At 56.5% G+C, this 8,988-nt stretch overlaps 1 protein-coding gene across 1 annotated transcript; it reads left to right on the top strand.

Moving 5' to 3' along the window:
- The first annotated feature begins 5,948 nt into the window (after positions 1-5,948).
- Positions 5,949-8,061, top strand: LOC148217457 (serine/threonine-protein kinase pim-1-like). Its single transcript, XM_088158641.1, has 6 exons — positions 5,949-5,965; positions 6,007-6,139; positions 6,288-6,338; positions 6,543-6,909; positions 7,530-7,706; positions 7,955-8,061. The coding sequence occupies exons 1-6, from the start codon at positions 5,949-5,951 to the stop codon at positions 8,059-8,061; spliced, it is 852 nt and encodes a 283-aa protein (XP_088014767.1).
- Positions 8,062-8,988: the final 927 nt, after the last annotated feature.

Genomic DNA, 8,988 nt, shown 5'->3' with positions numbered 1-8,988 from the left:
GAGGCCCTGTGGTGTCACAATGGCCCCTTGCTTCCTTGGGACCCAAAGTGTCAGAATGGTCTCCAGGATTCCATGAGGCCCCACAGTGTCACAATGGTCTCTTTTGGTTCTGCAGTGTCACAATGGCCCCTTGGTTCCCTGAAGCCCTGAAGTATGGAATGGCACCTTGATTCCATTGGGCCACCCTCTGTGACATGAATTCTTAGTTCCATGGAGCCCTGTACTGTCACAATGGCCCCTTGGTTCAATGAGGCCCTGCCATGTCACAATGGTCTCATGGGTTCCACAAGGTCCTGCAGTTCACAAGGGCCCTTTGTTGTCATAATGTGTAACAATGGTATCCTTGGTTTCACAGACTGAGAGTGTCCCCATGGTCTCCTGGAGCCCCACAGTGTCACTACGATCCCCTTGATTCCATGAGGCCCTGATGTGCTACAATGACCCCTTGGTTATACAAGGCCTGGCAGTGTCACAATGGCCCCTTGGTTCCAGTGGGTCTTGAAGTGCCATAATGGTCTCCATGGTTCCCTGAGGCCCCACAATGTCACAATGGACTTTTAGTTCCATGACCTTTTGTAAACAATCTCCTTGCTTCCACAGTGTCACAATGGACCCTTTGTTCCATGAGGTGTCTGGCCTCCCATGGCCCCTCATGGCCCCTCACAGCCCCTCCTGACCCCTCATGGCCCCTCACAGCCCCCCATGACCCCTCATTTCCCCTCACGGCCCCTCATGGCTCCTCCCAAAGGAGAAGGGGTCGGGCCCTGCTTGTTCCCCTTTTATTTCAGTCCTTTCACAGCAATGAGTAAAGAAAGGCTGAAATGGAGCCTTTCCCCAGCGTTTCCCTCGGGGTTCATTGCAGGCTGAAGCTCTGTGCTGGCGCTGCCCCAGCACCAACATCCCTGCAGCCCCCAAGGCCTTTGCTGTCCCCCCGTGTCCATTCCCTGTCCCCGAGTCCCGCCCGGCTCTGGCAGCAGCAGCAGCCGCAGCGCAGTGGGCGCCGGCCCGGCCCAGCCGGGGCTCCCGGGCAGGAGCAGCAGCAGCGCCGGCCCCTTCCCACCTGCTCCTGCCTCGGCTTCCAAGGCCTTTGTCCTGGGCAATTCTGGACTACAGCAACAATCACCCACACCCAGCCCTGATTGCTCAGGGCCCGCCTGTGCTGCCCTGACCCAGCCTGCAGAGAAAGAAAGGGTCGGGTCCCAGCGCTGCTTTCAGCCCTCTTTTACTCACCCTGAGCTGACAGCAGGAGGCTGTTGTTGCCTTTGCCTTGAGAATTGTAGATCATGCCTGCTCTTGCCCCTCTTCTGCTTGCCACTTGAATTTAATCCATAAAACTGAAAGTGCCTCTTTTAATTCATGCTATCCACAGTGCTTTCATGACAGTGAAGTCAGTATTTTTGTTCCAAGCATAAAGATCAGCAGATACTGGAATGCCTACCAGCCCCTGAGCACTCAGTCAAGGGGAATTAAAGCCACACAGGCCACGTTTGCAGTGCCCAAACACAGCCCTGTTGCTGGCACTGTTGAACTGACAGAAGCCATCACAGAAATTGTCTCTGTGGTGTGGAATTAAATTTAAAAATCCACCAGGGAAACAGAAACCAGAACTTCTCGACTAGCTTCATTGCTTCTTCCCAGCAGCAGGAAATGGAGATGCCCAGAGGTATTTCCAGCTGCTGCTGATGCCAGTGGGAGCCCAGCCTGCTGCCCAGCCCCAGCGGGATCCTGAGCCCAGCCCGGGCAGCTCCCGCAGTGTCGGGAGCTCAGCGCACGCGGGGCCAGGCCCAGAGCCCCGGGCACGGCCGCCCATTGCGGGGCAGCGGCGCAGGCGGAATGTCCTGAGCCCAAACCTCCTGCTCCTGCCACACAGCGCCCAGCCTTCTCCCCCTGCTCCTCCTCTCCCAGCACGGCACAAATTCCAGCTCCCAGGAGGCTTCCCCACACAGGCCTCAGGCTCCTCTTTCAGCCTGAGTGTCCCTGCAGAGGAACACGGCATCTTTCAGGCACTTCCACAAGCTCAGGCTTCTCACTTCATGGTGAATCTGGGATGGAAATGGCCTTGCTAAGAAAGCCAAAAGCCAAGGGAATGGATTAGTAATTGTTAGAAAAAATTGCCCTTCTTCCAGGGGCGATATATGATGTAATTCGTGTAAAGTTGTAAGTTAATGAACAGTGTTTGTATGGATAAAATAAACTCAGAAACCAAAAAGAAAACCACAAACGGAAAAAAAAACCAAAAAACACAGATTGCTTCACCACAACATTGTAACAGCCAACAAAAGCAGGACAGCCCAAATTAACAAGTGAATGGACGTGGCCACAAGGAGATGGCTCTCTTCAAAGACAGTCCAGAGAACACCCAGACATTGAGAGCCAAGCACCCAGGATTAATCGGGAAAAATACATCTCAATAGCATCTTCCCTAAACCAAGGCCTGCCTTCACCAGAATTCATGGTCTCCCAGAATATGGTTTTGTCCAGCCAAAGGCAGAGAAAGGAAACCACATGAATATGCGAAGCGAGGAAAGGAGACAAAGACCTCTGCTCCAGGCTATGAAAAACTGTATATAAACTGGGCTGACCAGAGTGGTTTTGTGAACATTGGGCAATCCGGAGCAGTGGAGTTTGGATCATAGTGTGTTTACCGGGTGCCAATCCTGGGCTCGACGTTGCTCTTTGTGATTGTGGCTGTCGTGGACCGTATCCCGGCCACAAAATAAATTATCACTTATTTCTGATTATACTCAATTCGGCTAAATCTTTTTATTATCTATAACATAGGCAAGGTTAACCAAGTCATTCCCTACATTTCTCCTGTTCTGATTCTTTTAGGGGGCTACTTTGAGAGGTCCAGCTTGTTCTGGTGCTTATCATGAGCGGATTGTACTCTTGATTTATGCACCAATGCACCAGATGTGGAATTGTCTACACCGAACTCAGAAACAAACCCTCTCTGTCAGACCATTTTCACATTCCAGATAATTTTCAAGATGTCCACTGAGAGGTTGGAATGATTATCACACAACTCTCCACTTCTGCCTGCAGGCCCTGGAGATTCTTTCTCTGAATTCAGCCAGCCTTGTATTCCCCAGCAAGTCCTGCTACCACCTCCTGTTTTCTTCGATCAGAACAGTAACAATGAAAACCTTACCCACGGCACAACTCCCCAGCCCACCAGCAAAAGAAAAGACAAGTTTTCAAGTTCTCAAAACCTTTGTCCTGCTTTGCTGCAGGACAGTGCAGCACGCACAGTGTGGAAAGCTAAGAGACTCTGCAGTTGGTGGCACGTCTTGTGACAGGAGCTCGTCCTCCAGGAAAAGTTTGTGAAAAGAGCAAACATCACTGTACAGAAAATGCTTGGAAAAGCAGAGCAGCTTTCCAGAAGTGAAATGACAATGGAAAGAAACATCCCAAGATGTTCACATATACTATTAATTCCTTTCCTTATACGCTCCCCTTTTCTGTGTTGCACTGGTCCTACATCAACTGATCTTACCTCGAAGACCTAGGATTTAGCGAGTTTGATGCACTCTGCACTATCATTAGCTACACACAGTTTGTCTTCTCCCTGTTTTGCTTTGAAAGCAATGCTGGAGACATCAGAAACCTGCAAATGCAAGATTGTAGAGCACAGCACTTAGGTTGGCTATGGGTTCTAGAGACAGGGCATGTGCTCTCACAGTATTTCACCCTCAGCAGTGACAACACACAGCAGCAACGAAGGTGATTCCTAGGATATTGTGCAGGGGTCAAGGCTCTGTGTCTTGACTTAACATGGCAAAGTTCACCGGTTTTGACAGGTTCAGGATCCAAACTAGTGTGCTTTTCTAGCTGTGTCAATGAACAGCAGGACAAATAAAGTAGCCAGCAGTTTCTTTGCAGAGAGGGCCTTTGCTCTAGGCTGAAAGGGCTGGATAGGCAGGGAGGAGGCAGGCAGCTGAGCTGCTGTATTGGACTGGCATCCAAACTCAGCAAAAATAGCAGTTTTATCCCTTTATTTTAATCCTCCTGTCGGCAGTCTGCGATTTTCACCCGGAACTGAACAAGAAAATAGGAACAGCCGCTGCCCACCCCGAGCGGCCAGAGAGCAGCGCTGCCCCGCAAGGGCTGCATGTCTCGCTCCTCATGTGCTGCTCTGCCCTCCCACGGGGCTGGCTCTGCCTGGCGCTGGCAGGCTCCTCCTTCGGCACTTTGCTCTGCTCCAGGGGAAAGTGCGGACAGCGCTTTGCTTGCTTGTTAGGAACAGACTGCAGCGCGGGGCGAGCGGGCGGGATAGCGCCCGGGGCATGCGAGCACGAGGGACAAGTTGCAAGCCTGCGGAACTTAAAGTTCTGTTTGGAATGATATTCTATTTTTCCAATTTATCAAGCAACGAGATTAAATGTAGCAGCAAATTTTTAATAGTAACAATTATAAATGGATTCAGTTAAAGTATTAGAGATGAATACAAAAAATATCAAAGGATTGGAAATTAATACAATCAAAGTATTAAAATGAATATTGAATACATATATTTCAGGATAAGTAAAATTTGAGAGTAAGTAATTTAGTATAATTGAGGTTTGTATAAAGCATAAGCATAACTGACCAGGGAGGGGGCCCTCCCCCTACCAGGGGTACGAGGAGGGACTCGCCCTTCCTCACCTACCAAAGCATCAAGGCTGACAATCCCACTTATATACTGTAGGCTACAGAAGTTTATACAAAACTCCTCCTAGTTTCTATTCCTAAAATCTATGTCACTATGTTGTATGGCGTGTGCTCTACTAATGGGTTAGGGGGTCTCTTACCCTTTTGAGGGTCTTATTTCCAGTGAAGGCTCATCGTCTTCCTCAGCGTCCGCTGTGTAACCTGCAGGGAGCGCATGGCCACTATGTGACTGAGCAGATGTTTTCCATAGCAAGACTTTGAGTGCCATGCCTGGAATCATCCCATTTTGGCCCATTTTGTCCTATTTCAAGGTTAAAACTTTCTGTTTCTAGATGTTGCTTGTCAGAACTACGTCCTACTACTATTCCCTTCCAACATCTTTCTTCGACTCCCAGCATCTGGAAGATGTCCTTTGCCCTGTCTCACCCATCTCCCCCCTCACTCTGTAACAATTGTCTTCTATTGATCTAATTACAACTTTGCTAATACAGTGACAATTTAATCAGCACGAATCACATTTATCACAGTTCAAATTTAATGAAGAAGCAGCTAAACAAGACGGTGGTTTTGAGTGGGTGAAGGAGGAAGAGATGCTCCGTGACTCCGGCTCGGCCCCGGTGCGGAGCGGCCCGTGCTGCCCCGGGGCGCACGGGGCGGAACGGACACGCGGGGAACGGACACACGGGGAACGGACACGCGGGGAACGGACACGCGGTGAACGGACACACGGACAAACGCTCGCGGCGCTTCGGCAGAGGCAGCAGCAGGAAAGAAGCGATCCCACAGACCCTCTGCGTCCCTTCTCTTGTTCCTCGTCTCACTCTCCCGCTGTCCCACACTCTGTCGCGGTGTCCCGCAGCCTCTCCCAGTATCCCTTTGCCGGTCTCCCCCTCCCCTCTCGCTGTCCCTGTCCCGGCCCCTCCCTCTCCCCGCGCCAGGCCGGGCCATGCCCCCGCCCCACTCCCGGCCCCGGGCGGGGCTGCCCCGTCCCCGGCCCCGGCCGTCCCGCCGCGGTCTCGCCTCCGCCCGGCTCTGGCGGTATTGGCGCTGGCGCTGCTGGGCGGGCATCAGTGCCTGGGCCGGGGGCGGCATCGCCGCTCTTTGGCTCCGCCTGTCCCGAGCCCGGTGCCGGCCCCGACGCGGGGTCCAGTCCCGGCCTCGGCTCCTGCCGGGGCCCGCGGAGGACACACGCGGCGCGGCCGCTCCCGCCGCCTCCGCTGCGGCTTCCCCGGCCCGAGCTCCGCCGCTCGGCAGCGCGGCCGCCGGCCCTGAGCCGCCGGGGCCCGGGGCGGGTGGGGATGCCCGGCCCGGGACGGTCGGGGGGCGCTCGGGGGCCGTGTCTGGCCCCGGGCCGAGCGCTGACGGCCGCGTGTCGCCCGCAGGGAAGGCGCAGGAGGCCTTGCAGGAGCGGTACCGGCTGGGTTCGCTGCTGGGCAGCGGCGGCTTCGGCAGCGTCTACTCGGGGACGCGCCTCGCGGACGGCGCCCCGGTGAGTGGCGGGGCCGGCGGCGGGCAGAGGACGAGGAGGAGGAGGGCGGGGGAGGAGGAAGAGAGGCAGAGGAGGAAGAGGAGGAGGCCGGGGCGCGGCGGAGCGGAGCGGGCGGTAAGCTCAGCCCGCTGCTGCCCCTTGCTCACAGGTGGCAATCAAATGCGTGCCACGGGATGGCATCCGGCACTGGGGCGAGCTGGTGAGTGAGCGGGGCCGGCGGCCGAAGGCGGGGCGTGCCGGGCGGCGAGGAGCTGGGGCCCGGCAGGGTGGGAGCCGCCGGGAGCCCTGCAGGGAGAGCGGGCGTGGGGTGAGCGGGGCATGCGGAGCATCCCGGGCTGGCTGAGGGGTCCCAGAGCCCTGGCACGGCCTCAGCCCCACTGACGGCATCGTGGTCCTGGCGCAGCCCCACGGCGCCCGTGCGCCCCTGGAGATCGCGCTGCTGGACAAGGTGTCCTCTGGGTGTGCTGCTGTCATTCAGCTCCTGGAGTGGGTTGAGCTGCCCAGCAGCTTCTTGTTGGTGCTGGAGCGTCCGGAGCGGTGCCAGGAGCTCTCGTGTTTGCTGGCGGAGCGGAGGTTCCTGCCGGAGGAGGAGGCGCGGGGGCTGTTCCGCCGGGTGCTGGAGGCCGTGCGGCACTGCAGCAGCTGCGGGGTCCTGCACAGGGACATCAAGCCCGAGAACATCGTGCTCGACCTGGCCACCGGACAGCTGAAACTGATCGACTTTGGCTGTGGCGCCTTCCTCCAGGACACAGCCTACACGCAGTTTGCAGGTGAGCCCTCCCAGTGGATGCTCCTGGGCACCTTATGGCCCAGCCGGGCTGCAGCACCGAGGTTTCTGCCTATTGGAGCCGGGATGGGATTAATGCTTGAGCCAAGTTGATTTGGGTGGGGGTGTGAGGGGGGCCAGCTCCCAGCCCTGCTGACAGCCTTCAGCACCCACTGTGCCCTGGTCTGGGGTTGGAGCTGGGGCAGCCAGGCCGACAGAAATCCCCATGGGGGTAGCAGAGGGGGGGGGGTCTGACTGCGTGCCCTGGCTGGTTTGGTGTGCAGGCGAGGAAGGGCTCGAACTGCACCTCTCCCCTTGTTTGCCTTGGCTTACTAACATTTTCTGAGGGCCGTGCAGGCAGGGAGGAGAGTGGGTTTTCTCCACCTCTGGGTGGATTTTTCTTTTGCGTGTCATGGTTGGGCCTTCTCAAGGCTTCTGCTGCCCTCTTCCAGCACCAGTGGCTTCTTTTCCAGCCCCGAGTCTGTACGCCAGTCCCAAGTGCTGGTGAGAGGGCAGCGAGTCACCCCGTGTGCCACTGGGGCATCCCCCACATGCCCAGGGATGCTGGGGCGAGGCTCTGGGAGCAGCAGCATCCTCCTTCTGAACTCCATCTGTATTCCATAGGAGCCCTGTCCTGCAGCCCACCAGAGTGGATCCAGCACCAGCACTACCACGGCGAGGCAGCAACGATCTGGTCCCTGGGCCTCCTGCTGTACCACCTGGTCGTGGGGAAGCAGCCGTTCAGGAGGGGCCAGGAGATCATCTGGGGACGGATCTTGTTCCCACAACGGCTCTCTCAAGGTGGATCCTCATCCCTGGGCAGGGGGGAATAGCAGTGCTGGGAGACAGCAGCAGGGTGTGAGCATCCTGCTCTGGCAGCTGCTGAGGAGGTGGCACAAGTCCTGCTCTCCTGCTCTCCTCCAAACAGAGAATCCATGGGGAAGTTTAGGCACAACCCTGTGTACACCCATCATGGCCTGGGCACGGGAACGGGGTGGGGGGGAGGCAACTTCTGCAACGTACTGGTGATTTCTGGTTTCTGTCTTCAGAGTGCCAAGATGTTATTAAGAGGTGTTTGTCCATGCAACCGTTGGGCAGGCCATCCTTAGAAGACCTTTTCCACGACCCTTGGATTCAGGGTGTTCATCTGCCCTAGAAGATGGGAGAGATCCACGTACACAGCTGGATCCAGAGGCCTGGCAGGTAACAGCTGCACACATCTCTTGGCAATCAGTGGCAAAGCAAACCAGAGTGCCTGTAGCTCTGAGCAGGGATCATCAGAAGGGAACACACAGCTCTTGGAGCTGAGCTGGAGACCTGGTGTGGCAAGCACTGGTGGCCACCATCCCCCTAGGTTTGCTTGTCTGGTTCATTGATGGCTGGGGCCCTGGACAGAACACTGACAGCCTGGTCTGGCCCCCAGGGAAGGAGAAGGAGCCCCTAGAGAAGCTGTTCCAGATGGGGCTGCTGCCAGAGACACCAAGGACACCCTCAATGACAAGAATCTCTTCCTCGACGTGGCCAGCTGAAGATGATCGACTTTGATTCTGGCACCTTCTTCACAGACACACTCCACACCCAATTTGCAGGTGAGCCCACAGCCAGGGGGATGCTGCCAGATGTGGGCATGGCACAGCCTGGCCGGGCACCAAAGGTTTCCCCAATTGCTGGGGCAGATGCAATGAATTCTTCAGTGGCTGCCAAGCTGCTTTTTGGCTCTGGGCAGCTGCTGAGGGGCTGGATGTGCCATGGCTGGCTGCAGGCTGGGCACAGTCCCGCCCTCCTGCTCTGCTCCCAGAGGCAGCAGTGACTGGGAGGTTTGTGGCCAGCTCTGGGCAGGGCCAGCATGGCCTGGGCACTGCGGGCTGTTGGGACAAGGGGGACAGGAGCCTTCAGCTGACGGGTGGTTTCTGGTTTCTCTCCTTGCAGCCGGGCTCTGCAGATGCTGAGGCTGCTCTGGGCTCTGCCAGGGCTCTGCTGGGCTCAGCCCTGGGCACGGCTGGGCCAGCCCTGCCCTCACATGGCTGTGACAGCTTTGCATCAGACGAGCCCGTTCTGAGCACTCCACCTGAGCTTTGTGCTT

The sequence above is a fragment of the Sturnus vulgaris genome, unplaced genomic scaffold (genome assembly GCF_052056855.1).
Source record: "Sturnus vulgaris isolate bStuVul1 unplaced genomic scaffold, bStuVul1.hap1 Scaffold_84, whole genome shotgun sequence".
NCBI lineage: Eukaryota > Metazoa > Chordata > Aves > Passeriformes > Sturnidae > Sturnus > Sturnus vulgaris.
Note: the sequence above shows the minus strand (reverse complement) of the source record. Positions and strands in the feature narration are given on the sequence as shown.